The sequence below is a fragment of the Salvelinus sp. IW2-2015 genome, unplaced genomic scaffold, assembly GCF_002910315.2.
Source record: "Salvelinus sp. IW2-2015 unplaced genomic scaffold, ASM291031v2 Un_scaffold1631, whole genome shotgun sequence".
Classification (NCBI taxonomy): domain Eukaryota; kingdom Metazoa; phylum Chordata; class Actinopteri; order Salmoniformes; family Salmonidae; genus Salvelinus; species Salvelinus sp. IW2-2015.
The window spans coordinates 63,406-80,500 of NW_019943047.1; the positions used below are offsets into that span (position 1 = coordinate 63,406).

General features: G+C 45.5%; 1 protein-coding gene across 1 annotated transcript in view; it reads right to left on the reverse strand.

Moving 5' to 3' along the window:
• The window catches only part of LOC112071524 (centrosomal protein of 170 kDa-like), a 92,136-nt gene that overhangs the window by 20,244 nt on the left and 54,797 nt on the right, over window positions 1-17,095 (reverse strand). The window contains exons 7-10 of the mRNA XM_024138968.2: window positions 14,411-14,548; window positions 10,141-10,602; window positions 4,377-4,960; window positions 2,073-2,213 (exon numbers count right to left, since the gene is read on the reverse strand). Coding sequence (XP_023994736.1) covers window positions 2,073-2,213; window positions 4,377-4,960; window positions 10,141-10,602; window positions 14,411-14,548 — 1,325 coding nt within the window. The remainder of the gene's footprint in view (window positions 1-2,072; window positions 2,214-4,376; window positions 4,961-10,140; window positions 10,603-14,410; window positions 14,549-17,095) is intronic.

Genomic DNA, 17,095 nt, shown 5'->3' on the forward strand with positions numbered 1-17,095 from the left:
ATCACCCTGGCCAAGGCTTTCGACTCTGTCAATCACCACATTCTCATCAGCAGACTCAACAGCCTTGGTTTCTGAAATGACTGCCTCGCCTGGTTCACCAACTACTTCTCAGACAGAGTTCAGTGTGTCAAATCGGAGGGCCTGTTGTCCGGACCTCTGACAGTCTCTATGGGGGTGCCACAGGGTTCAATTCTCGGGCCGACTCTTTTCTCTGTAGACATTAATGATGTCGCTCTTGCTGCTGATGATTCTCTGATCCACCTCTACGCAGACGATAACATTCTGTATACTTCTGGCCCTTCTTTGGACACTGTTAACAAACCTCCAGACGAGCTTCAATGCCATACAACGCTCCTTCCGTAGCCTCCAACTGCTCTTAAATGCTAGTAAAACTAAATGCATGCTCTTCAACCGATCACTGCCCGCACCTGCCCAACCGTCTAGCATCACTACTCTGGACAGTTCTGACTTAGAATATGTGGACAACTACAAATACCTAGGTGTCTGGTTAGACTGTAAACTCTCCTTCCAGACTCACATTAACCATCTCCAATCCAAAATTAAATCTAGAATCGGCTTCCTATTTTGCAATAAAGTATCCTTCACTCATGCTGCCAAAAACGGACTATCCTACCGATCCTTGACTTTGGCGATGTCATTTACAAAATAGCCTCCAACACTCTACTCAGCAAACTGGATGCAGTCTATCACAGCGCCATCAGTTTTGTCAACAAAGCCCTATATACTGCCCACCATTGCGGCAATGCTCTCGTTGGCTGGTCCTTGCTACATATTCGTCGCCAAACCCACTGGCTCCAGGTCATCTATAAGTCTTTGCTAGGTAAAGCCCCGCCTTCTCAGCTCACTCTGCTGCCAATGACTGGAACGAATTGCAAAAATCACTGAAGCTGGAGACTCATATCTACCTCACTAACTTTAAGCATCAGCTGTCAGAGCAGCTCACAGATCACTGCAACTGTACATAGCCCATCTGTAAATAGCCCACCCAACTACCTCATCCCCATATTATTATTATTTGGTTTTCTTGATCCTTTGCACCCCAGTATCTCTACTTGCACATTCATATTCTGCACATCTGTCACCCCAGTGTTTAATTGCTATATTGTAATTCCTTTGCCACAACGGCCTATTTATTGCCTTACCTCCCTAATCTTACTTCATTTGCACACACTGTATATAGACTTTTCTATTGTGTTATTGACTGTATGTTTGTTTATTCCATGTGTAACTGTGTTGTTGTTTGTGTCGCACTGCTTTGCTTTATCTTGGCCAGGCCACAGTTGTAAATGAGAACTTGTTCTCAACTAGCCTACCTGGTTAAATAAAGGTGAAATAAAATGCTTAAAAAATGTCTGCACCTCTGTTCAGTCATGTGAAATCCATAGATTAGGGCCTAATGAATGTATTTACATTGACTGATTTCCTTCTATGAACTGGAACTCAGTAAAATCTTGGAATGCATGTTGCGTTTATATTTTTGCTCTGTCATGAGGAAATCAGCACTAGCATTGTTAACTTTTTGTGATCTCTGCCTCATTCCTGCCCACTGGGCACAGACATCAATTCAACGTCTATTCAAATCAAACTAAACTGTATTTGTCACATGCGCCGAATACAACAGGTGAAGACCATACCGTGAAATGCTTACCTACAAGCCCTTAACCAACAATGCAGTTTCATTGAAACAATGTTGATTTAACCAGTGTGTGTGCAGTGGGTGGTTTGTGCATCACTCTCCTCAGAAAACTAAAACAATAGGAGTTCCACTGGAAAATAAATTGTATTTTGGCATAGTAACACAACAGTTTTCAGAGGCTGCCCCGTCCCTGAGAAGGAGTGTGAGGGTCAGGGAAAGAGACAGCGAGTGACTCGACCCAAGTATGTCAAGGCCATAATAATGAATGTTAGTGATGGGATACATTTCTCAAGCATCACATCACTGAATGAGATAGATGCTATCAGGTGATGGTAGCCTGGCAGGCTATGATGACTAAAAGCCGTGAGCGATTGGGTGCAATCTCTATGCAGTCTCTATGGAAGTGGTGTTTTACCTCGGATGGAAGGCAGCTTGGTTTCACCGTTTCTTCCATCTCTGTGGTCTTCCTGTCCTTCTTCTCCTTCCCCCCTCCTCCTTGTTGTAGTTCTACTGGTCCTGAGACAGACAGATCCTGGTTCTGCTCCACCCCGAACACCTGAGTATTAAGGTAATAAAGAGCTACATGACTTTTCACTGTAGTCTATTCTACTCAATAGACAAAGGTGGCTGATATTGGACCAACATGAGGGCCAGAGACAATTAAAGCACTGCCCCATACATCCACACAAGGCCAGTGCCATGGTAACAGCACGAGAAAGAACACACATTACAGCCATGTAAAGAAAACTGAGAGCAGTGTGCCAATTAGTGTGTCAGCTAATTATAGGAATTACCATAATCACACTTCTAGTTCAGAGAAGACTACCCAGTCTATGCTCTGAATAAAACTGACAACCAATTGTTTTATTTAACTAGGCAAGTCAGTTAAGAACAAACTCTTATTTAAAATGACGGCCTAGGAACAGTTGGTCAACTTCCTTGTTCAGGGGCAGAACAACAGACTTTTACCATGTCAGCTCGGGGATTCAATCTAGCAACCTTTCGGTTAGTGGCCCAATGCTCTAACCACTAGGCTACCTGCCACACTAGGCTATCTACCACCAATGCCCCCCCCAACCCACTCCCCTCTTCATCCATGCCCCATATATCATATTTTATGTCCCATATACATGTTTAATGAGAGAAAAAAGTACATATCAGGGCAACATGTTTAAACCGATTTTATTTGGGGTAATCTTAAGCCCCGCCTCAGCAGTAAACTCTCCTCTACTTCTGAGACTCTCCCTTCTAGAAATCTTTTCATTCAGCATGAGAAAGCACGCAGGCAGCTGTTACATGAGCAAATAATGGAGAGAGCTCGATGGTGAGCCTCAAAATGTTAGATTTGCTCTATAGCGGTATGTAACATGGCATGCTGTGATCAGACTGAGCACTACACTCGTAGAAAAATCTTTTGATTCCAGGTAGAACCCTTTTGGGTTTTATGTAGTACCCTCTGTGGAAAGGGTTCTACATGGAACCCAAAAGGGTTCTTCAAAGGGGTACAGTCCCAAAATGTTTTCAAGATATTGGACTTTCAAAAAGATAATTGTAACTTGCCACATAACCATGATGACACAAAATGCATCATATGATGAAACACGCGTGATGATGTGGCAAGTTATAATTTACTTTTTGAAAGTCATATATCTTGACAACTTGATTGCTGACATGCAAAACATTTTGGGACTATCAGCAGTGGACTAATGAAAAAAATACCAAAATATATTATTCCTTTAAAGGATTTATGAGTCGTATGTGGTTTTAATAGTGTTTTTTTATGATGGCAGCTGTTACGCTGGATTGTGTCAGCCAAGTTATACACACTACACTATTAGAAAAATGGGTTCCAAAAGAGTTCTTTGATTGTACGATAGCCCTTTTTGGTTCTATGTAGAACCCTCTGTGGAAAGGGTTCTACATGGAACCAAACAGGGTTCTTCAAAGGGTTCTCCTATGGGGACAGCTGAAGAACCCTTTAAGGTTCTAGATAGCACCTTATTTCCCTAAGAGTGTATGATAGCCCACTCTCTTAATGTGTATGGCTGTTCATATGAGCTAATCCTAATAAGAACAGAGAGACTTGATGGAAATAGACCTCCATCTCAGAGCGAGATGTACCATTTCTACTAATACTAACAGTGACATTTCTTTATTTCTATACTATTGAAAATTAGAGTATTAGTGAAAGTGCCCGATCAAGAACTTCAGTGCACCAAAGTTTGAAAGGAATTTTAGATTCTATATTGTACAAGGTAAATATTTTAAATAGTCTCGTAATGACCACATTGTTGGAAATGAAATACATTACAAAATGAAATCCAATGTCCCTTTACCCATGGGTCACAGAGGACTAGAGGACATAGTCAAATGCTTTTCATTCGGAAAATAGCAATGTAATAAATCAATGTGACGACAGATCATTACAGCTCAAAAGCTCAGCATGCTTAGTGGACGCTATTTATGGCGGATATTTCAGAAAACTATAGAAAAATAGCATGCCCTTTGAATGCCCCGTTCAATAAAGTTAATTCAATTACGTTAATTCAAGACAAGGAGAACTTGGTCATTCTTACTTTCAAACCAAGTCAGCTTTCCTACATGCAATTCAGATAATATAAAAATAAAATGAAATTTGTATTGCTTCCGATTTTCACAGCAACCCAACCCACAATGATATATCCTTGAGCTGAGTGTGAATATACATCAGAAAGCTGACCTTGTCTATCATGCGCCTGGCCTCCTCCTCCTCAGGGTTGCCGTTCTCCAACTCGATGGTGTAGGTTCCCTTATCGCTCTGGTCATCCTCCTGCTCCCTGTCCCCCTGGGACCGAGGGTTCCTCAGACCCTCCTCACTGGGGCTGGGCTCAGTGGTCTGGTGGCCTGTACTGACTGAGCTCCTCCCCATGCTGTGGTCCTCAGACCTCTGCTTCATCAGAACTCGGGCGGCAGTGGGGGCTCCCGCTATCAGGGCCGCTGATAACGGGGCCTTACTGAAGTCTGTGGTCATGGTGGAAGGGGCCTTAGAGTGGGAGGGGGGGGTGGGGCAAAGAGCCTCCCTGGCCGCACCCCCAAGCAGCGGTGCAGTCTGGGAGAAGGAGTAGGAGCGTCGCTTGCGGGGGTTATCATCGTTGTAGAATTCGATCATGAAGGTAGTCCTGTTGCCGGTAGTCCGACCCCACTGACCTCCTTGTCCTCCCTGTGCCGACCTCAGCCTCTCCTCCAGAGCCAGCCTCCGGCTGCCGAAGCGCAGGCCAATCCCGTTCTCAGAGTCACTCTGGGTACCGTCCTCATGCTTGCTGCCTGGGAGAACCAAGACAGGAGGAGAGCACAGACCTGAGTTACTGCACTTACAGGAAACACACAACCTATAACATCTAACCTCTGACCTTTCAACTGCTAATCATGACCTAGAGAAACAAAGGACAGATAGTCCTCTATGATGGAATCTAATGTCTCCAGACTTCACACAGCCACAGTACTACTAGCCCTGCCTCCCTGTGGGCAGAGGGGGAGAGAGGAGGGGGTTGGAGGGTGGAGCAGGAAGGGAGGAGGGAGGGAAAGCAGGGGCTCAGGAAGTAGCATGCAGTCAGACGTGACAGTGGTGGGTTCAGAGACAGAATATCACCAGGCCACTCTGGAAACAGAGGCCTTTCATGCAGCAGCAGACAAACAATTTGTTAGGAGCCTCACAGCGCTGCATGTCTCTGAGTGACTAGAGCTGGCTGGCCCCAGCCACAACCCCGCCCGCCCCACATGAGTCAGAGTGCATCTCCTCCACATCACACACAGACACATCAAGCAAAAACAAAACAGTTAAATCTACTACACAGTACAGAGACAATCAACACAGTTAACTCTACTGCACAGTACAGGGACAATCAACACAGTTAACTCTACTACACAGTAACAGAGACAATCAACACAGTTAACTCTACTACACAGTACAGAGACAATCAACACCGTTAACTCTACTACACAGTACAGGGACAATCAACACAGTTAACTCTACTACACAGTACAGGGACAATCACACAGTTAACCCTACTACACAGTACAGAGACAATCAACACCGTTAATCTACTACACAGTACAGAGACAATAACACAGTTAACTCTACTACACAGTACAGAGACAATCAACACAGTTAACTCTACTACACAGTACAGAGACAATCAACACAGTTAACTCTACTACACAGTACAGAGACAATCAACACCGTTAACTCTACTACACAGTACAGAGACAATCAACACCGTTAACTCTACTACACAGTACAGAGACAATCAACACAGTTAACTCTACTGACAGTACAGGGACAATCAACACAGTTAACTTACTACACAGTACAGAGACAATCAACACAGTTAACTCTACTACACAGTACAGAGACAATCAACACCGTTAACTCTACTACACAGTACAGGGACAATCAACACAGTTAACTCTACTACACAGTACAGGGACAATCAACACAGTTAACCCTACTACACAGTACGAGACAGAAATCAACACAGTTAACTCTACTAACAGTACAGAGACAATCAACACCGTTAACTCTACTACACAGTACAGGACAATCAAACACAGTTAAATGCTACTACACAGTAAAGAAGACAATCATAACACCGTTAACCCTAATTCCTGGCTGTGTGCTTAGGGTTGTTGTCCTGTTGGAAGGTGAACCTTCGCCCCAGTCTGAGGTCCTGAGCACTCTGGTGCAGGATTCCTCTGTACTTTGCTCCATTCATCTTTCCCTCCGTTCATCCCCACAGCATGATGCTGCCACCACCATGCTTCACCGTAGGGATGGTGCCTGGTTTCCTCCAGACGTAACGCTTGGCATTCAGGCCAAGGAGTTCAATCTTGGTTTCATCAGACCAGAGAACCTTGCTGTCATATGCCTTTTACTGAGGAGTGGCTTCCATCTGGCCACTCTACCATAAAGGCCTGATTGGTGGAGTGCTGCATAGATGGTTGTTATTCTGGAAGGTTCTACCATCTCCACAAAGGACCTCTGGAGCTCTGTCAGAGTGACTATCGGATTCTTGGTCACCTCCCTGACCAAGGCCCTTCTCCTCCGATTACTCAGTTTGGCCAGGTGGCCAGCTCTAGGAAGAGTCTTGGTGGTTCCAAACTTCTTCTATTGAAGAATGATGGAGGCCAATGTGTTCTAGGGGACATTCAATGTTTTGGTACCCTTCCCTAGATCTGTGCCTTGACACAATCCTGTCTCGGAGCTCTATGGACAATTCCTTCGACTTCATGGCTTGGTCAATGATCAATGGAAACAGGATGCACCTGAGCAACATTTTGAGTCTCAGAGCAAGGGGTCTGAATACTTAAGTAAATATGGTATTTCTGTTTATATTTTTAATAGATATTTCTAAAAACCTGTTTTCGCTTCATCATTATGGGGTATTGTGTGTAGATTGATATATTTTTTATTCATTTTAGAATAAGGCTGTAACGTAACAAAATGTTGAAAAAGTCAAAGGATTTGAATACTTTCCGAATGCACTATATAGTATATAACAAAATACATATTTCTTTATTATTTTCCCCTAACCCTACCACCCCTCCCCTAATTGTAGTAAACTAATGGACAACAATACTTAGGCTTCTACTTCCAGCTTATACATACTATATACAATTTGCCGACAAAAAAACGAAGTTAACTGTAACATAAAATATAGAAGACAGCCAACAAAACAACAATTAACCATAGTACACACAGCACAGCAGCGCAAACACTAACACAGACAAATGTCAAATCTCCATCACACAGTTTTAAAACACACAACATTCACGACATAAACAGGGATGGTATTGTTAACCTTCTACAGGTTAACAGAGACTAAAACCACCAAAACGTAACAGATATTAACCTGTTCATTTACATCACAAACAACAAAGTTAACCCTTACTCTGCAGTGTAAAAGCTACACAGTATCGTCATGCTTTCCCCATGCACCTACCAGCCCCCTCTCCATCCATTGTATTTCTGAGACCCACCTGAGAACATGAATATTAACACTCAGCAGCTTCAGGCTCGTCTTGCTTTCCCGTCCTCACGATTGACCGCACACACACAGCTCTCTGTCCCTGGGGCTGATGACTGCACTGAGCTTCACTGAGCATGCCTCGCACACACAACTCTCTGTCCCTGGGGCTGATGACTGCAGTGAGCACCACTGAGCATGCCTCACACACACAGCTCTCTGTCCCTGGGGCTGATGACTGCAGTGAGCACCACTGAGCATGCCTCACACCACAAGCTCTCTGTCCCTGGGCTGATGACTGCAAGCACCACTGAGCATGCCTCACACGCACAGCTCTCTGTCCCTGGGGCTGATGACTGCAGTGAGCACCACTGAGCATGCCTCACACGCACAGCTCTTTCTCCCTGCGGGTGGTGACTGCACTGAGCACCACAGCTCCACTGAGCTCCACTGAGCATGCCTCACACGCACAGCTCTTTCTCCCTGCGGGTGGTGACTGCACTGAGCACCACAGCTCCACTGAGCACCACTGAGCATGCCTCACACGCACAGCTCTTTCTCCCTGCGGGTGGTGACTGCACTGAGCACCACAGCTCCACTGAGCATGCCTCACACAAACATGCACACCTCCAAAGCTCACAGTCCTGACCGCCTGCAGCACGAGAACTCCAACTGCAACACTGACCCCTGTTTCTTCCTCCCCTCGATCCCACAGCTAGACTCCCACAATAGCCTCTGGAAGGTACAGCTTCAGAATACACCCCAAAAATTGAGTTACAGGAGAAACGCCTCAAAGTACAGCAGCCAAACATTGTATGCACTGTAGCACTCAGCAGCTCAGCCTCTGACTTCACCTTTGTACGTGCTTTGTGCTTCATAAATCGCCATTTATACCACTCTGTCTGCACCCCACCCCCAGACACAGCTATCGTACACCAGAAATTAGCAGCCATTTAATTAGCCAGCTCCAAAGAGTAGTTAATGCCCAGCCCACACTCTATTGAGTCCTGTCAAACAGCGTCCCACAAAAGGCCCAGAGATGGTCATGAAGATGCAGACAGAGATAGTGTCCAGGCTCCAATTAAAATATGAAACAAAGGGAAAGCACAACTAAAGCACTATGTGGATGAATCATTAAGGAGATGGGATGGATACGGCTTGGCTCCTTGGTGTACAGCAGAAAATGAGTGCCTTAGGCGGGGAGAATGGGGGAGGCAGGCAGAAAGGCAGGTTGCCTACTGTGCCATCCATGCTAAGCTCAGTCAATGGGTGTCAGAGCTGGGAGATGGCTGGGGGATTTAGAAGTGCTGGGGACTAATCCTGAGGAAGTAGACAATTCGGACTGGCATTAACAGAGCCATGCCTGGTCTCTCTCGTATTACTGTAAATGGAAGGCTGAGAGATTTAAGACTGAAGAATCATTAGAAAGAGTGGGAGGTTGTACATAGAGAGTCATAGAGGTGTGTCTCTGTCACCGATATACAGTACAAAGGAGGGTTGGACTTTATTTGCTACAGGGTGGGGACCTTATACAATTACAAAAACAGACACTATTTAATATAAGGGACCTTTATACAATTACAAAAACAGACACTATTTAATATAAGGGACCTTTATAGAATGACATAAACAGACACTATTTATTATAAGTGAACTTTAGAGTTACATCATATCATCATGGAGATGATATGGCTTCACAGTGAATTTTGTCTGCGCAGAGTCTCCTTGAGAAGAGGAATCATACAGCTAGATAAAGCCATTCAGATGAGTAGCGTGTAAAGCCTTCTAGCAGGATGAAAGTCAGATCAGGCTACAAGAGGAGTAAACACGCCATGGCATTTCCTGCCTTCTCTCCTGTCTGACTGCCTACAGGAGATTAAACACGCCATGGCATTTCCTGCTTTCTCTCCTGTCTGACTGCCTACAGGAGGAGTAAACACCATGGCATTTCCTGCCTTCTCTCCTGTCTGACTGCCTACAGGAGGAGTAAACACGCCATGGCCTTTCCTGCCTTCTCTCCTGTCTGACTGCCTACAGGAGGAGTAAACACGCCATGGCATTTCCTGCCTTCTCTCCTGTCTGACTGCCTACAGGAGGAGTAAACACGCCATGGCATTTCCTGCCCTCTCTCCTGTCTGACTGCCTACAGGAGGAGTAAACACGCCATGGCATTTCCTGCCTTCTCTCCTGTCTGACTGCCTGCTGTACTGCAGCTTGGAGTGAGACTGTAGCTACAGGCATTAGAAAAGTGGAAGTAATTCTTTAATGTGGGAAAGATCTGAACCAATGCTAAGCAAGGATCTCCTGCTCCAATACACACAGCAGATTACATAAAAAGCCTGAGAACAATGACAGGTATGGGGCATATTTAAATATATATATATATATTTTACCTTTATTTAACTAGGCAAGTCAGTTAAGAACAAATTATATTTACAATGACCAGCCTGAGGACATTGACAGGCAAGATATGGCCCTCACCTTTGAGCCTGTGGAAGTGGACGGGAACATCACTCTTGATGCTCTTGCTGTCATCCTCTGTGGACTCAGTGCGCACCGTGGGGGGGTCATTGTGGGCCAGCCAATCAGCCACCTTGCTCTCAGAGGCCATCATGGCGGCCTGTAGGGTGCTGAGATCCTTGCTCCCCGGCTGGGGGGTCTTCTTAGGCCGGGGCCGGTGGTCCGGAGTCAGTTTGGACACATGGTCCTTAATCCTGACCTTGCCAGGGGAGGTGTCATCAAACTCGATGGTGAAGGCGTGAGGTGAGGCGTGGCCCTGAGCGCTGCTGGCGGTGGTAGCAGCCCCCTCAGTGTCTTTGGTGGGGATCTCATGAATGCTGTCCTCAGCCATCTGAGTCTCCTTGGTGGGGATCTCAAAGTAGCTGGGCTCAGGACCCAGACCATCCTCCATAGGCCTCTCACTCCTCTTAGGCTCTCTGCCGTCTGTAGGTTCACAGAGAGGAGAACACTGGGGATCAGTATCTAGAGGTCAGAGGTCACAGGCCCCAAATGGGCCGCTGAGCTGTGTCTGTTCTGAGTCTCACCATTAGTCTGAATCAGTGTCTGAGGCCCTGGCAGAACACAGCCCTCTATTTATTCATGTAACCTTTATTTAACTGGGCAAGTCAGTTAAACAACAAATTCTTATTTACAATGACGACCTACCAAAAGACAAATGGCCTCCTGTGGGGACAGGGGCAGGGCTTAAAATAAAAAATACAGGACAAAACACACATCGCGACAAGAGAGACACCACTACACTACATAAAGAGAGACCTAAGACAACAACACAGCATGGTAGCAACACAACATGACAACAACATGGTAGCAACACAACATGGTAGCAGCACAAAACATGGTACAAACATTATTGGGCACAGACAATAGCACAACCGCAAGAAGGTAGAGACAACAATATATCACGCAAAGCAGCCACAACTGTCAGTAAGAAGAGATGGAGATAAAACGGTCCAGTTTGAGTGTTTGTTGCAGCTCGTTCCAGTCTCTAGCTGAAGCGAACTGAAAAGACGAGCGACCCAGGAATGTGTGCGCTTTGGGGACCTTTAACAGAATGTGACTGGCAGAATGGGTGTTGTATGTGGAGGATGGGGGCTGCAGTAGATATCTCAGATAGGGGGGAGTGAGGCCTAAGAGGGTTTTATAAATAAGCATCAACCAGTGTGACTTGGCACGAGTATACAGAGATGACCAGTTTACAGAGGAGTATAGAGTGCAGTGATGTGTCCTATAAGGAGCATTGGTGGGAAAACAGGTCAGGCTGTGCTGTGGCCCAGGCAGACAGGCACAAAGCCATGTAGTGTCACTTACTTAATAATGTCACTTACTTAATAATGATTGTGTAACTTCATTTGATTATGTGGCAAGGCATTATGGTGTAACGGATGTGAAATGGCAGCTAGTTAGCGGGTACGCGCTAATAGCATTTCAATCGGTTACGTCACTTGCTCTAAGACGTGAAGTAGGGTTTCCCCTTGCTCTGCAAGGGCCGTGGCCTTTGTGGAGCGATGGGTAACGATGCTTCGTGCGCGACCGTTGTTGATGTGTGCAGAGGGTCCCTGGTTCGCGCCCGGGTCGGGGCGAGGGGGACGCCATAAAGTTATACTGTTACATTGGTGCCGTGACCCGGATCACTGGTTGCTGCGGAAAAGGAGGAGGTTGAAAGGGGGGTGAGTGTAACGGATGTGAAATGGCAGCTAGTTAGCGGGTACGCGCTAATAGCATTTCAATCGGTTACGTCACTTGCTCTGAGACGTGAAGTAGGGTTTCCCCTTGCTCTGCAAGGGCCGCGGCCTTTGTGGAGCGATGGGTAACGATGCTTCGTGGGCGACCATTGTTGATGTGTGCAGAGGGTCCCTGGTTCGCGCCCGGGTCGGGGCGAGGGGACGCCATAAAGTTATACTGTTACAATGGCAAATGTAGACCATCTAGTTTATACGTATGACAAAGCGAGCAGCTGAGTTGTTCTTGGAAAATACAAGTTAGTTTTGTACATTTCCTCCCTTATGGAGTAAGGGAACAATATCAAAGTCAAATATTCAAAGTATAATACCTACTGGGATTTAGGATCCCCCTATAAGGCCAAATCTTTCTCGAAAGTTTTATCTTTCAATTCAACTTGAAAGTAAGTAATGTTTGTATCTCTTTGAAAACAGATATGCTCCTGAAAGCATGACTGCAAATAACTGTGGCTTTCAACAAAGTAAAAAATGGAGTGAAATGGGACATAACGTTGTCCATTTAGAGAACTATATTCAAACTGATACCCCTTGCATCAGGTCCTACTTTATAGTCACCAACAGGTCTGGTGGTAAATAAGGCTTTCAGGTTTCATCCTATCCAAGCATCAAACAAATACCCACTGCTTCCACAAACAAGACCACCACAACCTAAGCTTAGAACCTCCCTTTTTTTAAATAAATACTACCACTCTTCCTCTAAAGATTTCATGATGAATCATGTGACTCAATTCTAAAGCACTGAGGGTCACAGTGGTCATTCATTTAACAGGAACACTGTACATTAGAGCAGTGGTTCCCAACCTTTTTCAGTTACTATACCACCAACTGTCCGGTGTACCCCTGAAGTACCCCCTCATGTGCATTTTACCAGTAGGTCTATGGTCTCATGAGTCTTCTCAAGTATCCCCATGGGTCCTAGTACCCCTGGTTGGGAACCACTGCATTAGAGTGCATGAGACACACACACAGAATAACTAACATCACCAATGTTAATACATATTCATGACAGAGCATTACTAACAACACCCATGTTAATACATATTCATGACAGAACATTACTAACACCCATATTAATACATATTCATGACAGAACATTACTATCAACACCCATATTAATACATATTTATGACAGAGCATTACTAACACCCATATTAATACATATTCATGACAGAGCATTACTAACAACACCCATGTTAATGCATATTTATAACAGAGCATTACTAACAACAACCATGTTAATACATATTTATGACAGAGCATTACTAACACCCATATTAATACATATTTATGACAGTAACCACATAACAGTATAAACCTAAGTAGTCTGGTAGGACTTTTAACTGTTTTACCCTTATTAATCAACCTCTTCACTGACATGTTCAACCTCTCCCTGACCGAGTCTGTAATACCTACATGTTCCAAGCAGACCACCATAGTCCCTGTGCCCAAGAAAGCGAAGGTAACCTGCCTAAATGACTACAACGCTGTACTACTCATGTCGGTAGCCATGAAGTGCTTTGAAAGGCTGGTCATGGCTCACATCAACACCATCATCCCAGAAACCCTAGACCCACTCCAATTTGCATACCTCCCCAACAGATGACGCAATCTCAATCGCACTCCACACTGTCCTTTCCCACCTGGACAAAAGGAACACCAATGTGAGAATGCTGTTCACTGACTACAGCTCAGCGTTCAACACCATAGTGCCCACAAAGCTCATCACTAAGCTAAGGACCCTGGGACTAAACACCTCCCTCTGCAACTGGATCCTGGACTTCCTGATGGGCCGCCCCCAGGTGGTATGGGTAGACAACAACACATCTGCCATGCTTATCCTCAATACTGGGGCCCCTCACGGGTGCATGCTTAGTCCCCTCCTGTACTCCCTGTTCACCCACGACTGCGTGGCCAAACACGACTCTATCACCATCATTAAGTTTGCTGATGACACAACAGTGGTAGGCCTGATCACCGACAACGGTGAGACAGACTATAGGGAGGAGGTTAGAGACCTGGCAGTGTGGTGCCATGACAACAACCTCTCCCTCAATGTGAGCAAGACAAAGGAGTTGATCATGGACTACAGGAAAAGAAGGGCCGAATAGACCCCCATTAACATTGACGGGGCTGTAGTGAAGAGGGTCGAGAGTTTCATGTTCCTTGGTATCCACATCACTAATGCACTGTACATTTAATTAATCATGTTCTAGAGTAGCTCATGTAATGCACTGTACATTTAATTAATCATGTCCTAGAGTAGCTCATCTAATGTACTGTACATTTAATCATGTCCTAGAGTAGCTCATGTAATGTACTGTTCATTTAATCATGTCCTAGAGTAGCTCATCTAATGTACTGTACATTTAATCATGTCCTAGAGTAGCTCATCTAATGTACTGAAACATGTGTGCATGCATCTGATCATCTTGCCAACATTTCAAACATATAATTTCATACTTGAGATATGATGAGGTCAAGTTGGTTCTTACCTGCTGCAGAGCTGTCATGCTTCTTCCCATACGTCTTGGTCTCCTGCTTGAAGGAGTTCTCATCGTCTGCATCCCCATCCCCCCACCAAGATGGCTGTCCATACAGAGGTGTTCCCCGGTGCGATGCTGCTATGTCCCCTATAACACAAACACAAGAGGTATCACACAGTTTAGATTTAATGTATGACATTCGTCAAGGGGTGTTTGACAAAATGAATGAAGTCAATTGGTACAGTAACTGGCCAGTAGTTACTGTGACTGTTCCTGAGCAGCTGCACTGTGTCTTTTTGTAAGGGGTGTGAACTGGCGGCAGAGAAGTCAGACGCAGGAGAGAAATTACTGTGTTTCCAACAGCGCAGTTTATTAACAAAACAATAAAATGGTACATAACCCAACGCACACCAGGACAGACGTGCACAAACACTTACAATAAACAATCACCGACAAGGACATGAGGAGGAACAGAGGGTTAAATACACAACATGTAATTGATGGGATTGAAACCAGGTGTGAAGGAAGACCAGACAAAACCAATGGAAAATGAAAAGAGGATCAGCGATGGCTAGAAGGTCGGTGACTTCGACCGCCGAACGCCGCCCGAACAAGGAGAGGGACCGACTTCGGTGGAAGTCATGACACTTTTAATTCATCTGTCCTGGATGATGGGACTTAGATCAGTGGTTTGGCTTTAGACGTTCCCCTGACCTACATTACCCAATCAGCAGAAAAATGAGGCACAAACCCATCAACACCAACCTCTGCTCCACTATCTAACTACCTTCTCTCCCCACTGCCAAAGACCTGAACTTCTAACTACCTTCTCCTCTCCCCACTTTGACTTCACCCAGCTAAATCCAGCTGGGATGTTAATATGGGTGTGACTTTACAGACCATGCAAATAGTATTTGTTAGTTGAAGCCAGGTCTGGGACACAATGTGTAGGCCCATTTACTGCCAACAATGTCGCAATAGCAAAATGGAACCCAATATTCACTTCGGGCTGCAGTGTAAGCAAGCACTGACTTTGCATATGAACAAAACCCAAAGAATGCACTAATCCAAAGAATGCACTAATTGCAGTGTGCATTCACAGAGGACTGTGTTCAAAATGCATATAAATGCCTATTATTGCTACAAGATTAGTGACGAGCCTATAAATGCTGCAAGATTGGTGAGGAGTTTTGCCTGCCTGCATAACATCTCCAGTTAACCTATGGTGGTGTGCTGCAGAGAGGAAAGGGAACATACGGTAACTGTCTGACTACAGAGAGGAAAGGGAACACACGGTGACTGTGACTACAGAGAGGAAAGGGAACATACGGTCTGACTGCAGAGGAAAGGGAACATACGGTCTGACTACAGAGAGGAAAGGGAACATACGGTCTGACTGCTGACTTTACAGAGAGGAAAGGGAACATAACGGTCTGACTACAGAGAGGAAAGGGAACATACGGTCTGACTACAGAGAGGAAAGGGAACATACGGTCTGACTACAGAGAGGAAAGGAAACATACGGTCTGAACTACAGAGAGGAAAGGGAACATACGGTCTGACTGCAGAGAGGAAAGGGAACATACGGTCTGACTACAGAGAGGAAAGGGAACATACGGTCTGACTACAGAGAGGAAAGGGAACATACGGTCTGACTACAGAGAGGAAAGGGAACATACGGTCTGATACAGAGAGGAAAGGGACATACGGTCTGACTCAGAGAGGAAAGGGAACATACGGTCTGACTGCAGAGAGGAAAGGGAACATACGGTCTGACTACAGAGAGGAAAGGGAACATACGGTCTGACTGCAGAGAGGAAAGGGAACATACGGTCTGACTGCAGAGAGGAAAGGGAACATACGGTCTGACTGCAGAGAGGAAAGGGAACATACGGTTTGACTGCAGAGAGGAAAGGGAACATACGGTCTGACTGCAGAGAGGAAAGGGAACATACGGTCTGACTGCAGAGAGGAAAGGGACATACGGTCTGACTGCAGAGAGGAAAGGGAACATACGGTCTGACTACAGGAGGAAAGGGAACATACGGTCTGACTACAGAGAGGAAAGGGAACATACGGTCTGACTACAGAGAGGAAAGGGAACATACGGTCTGACTACAGAGAGGAAAGGGAACATACGGTCTGACTACAGAGAGGAAAGGGAACATACGGTCTGACTGCAGAGAGGAAAGGGAACATACGGTCTGACTGCAGAGAGGAAAGGGAACATACGGTCTGACTGCAGAGAGGAAAGGGACCATACGGTCTGACTGCAGAGAGGAAAGGGAACATACGGTGACTGTCTGACTGCAAGAGGAAAGGGAACATACGGTGACTGTGACTGCAGAGAGGAAAGGGAACATACGGTGACTGTCTGACTGCAAAGAGGAAAGGGAACATACGGTGACTGTGACTGCAGAGAGGAAAGGGAACATAAGGTGACTGTCTGACTGCAGAGAGGAAAGGGAACATACGGTGACTGTCTGACTGCAGAGAGGAAAGGGAACATACGGTAACTGCCTGTCTGTGAATCAGCGGGGGAATAATACATTAGTATTAAAGGACAATTAGCAGGCTTCAATATCCAGGTGGCAGAGACCCGACAAGGAGGAACACATGTACAACTTCCCGCCTCCTATTTTTTTAATGGTTGTCGAGTAATAAAGGAGGACAATGTGTGAATCGTTGGGCTCC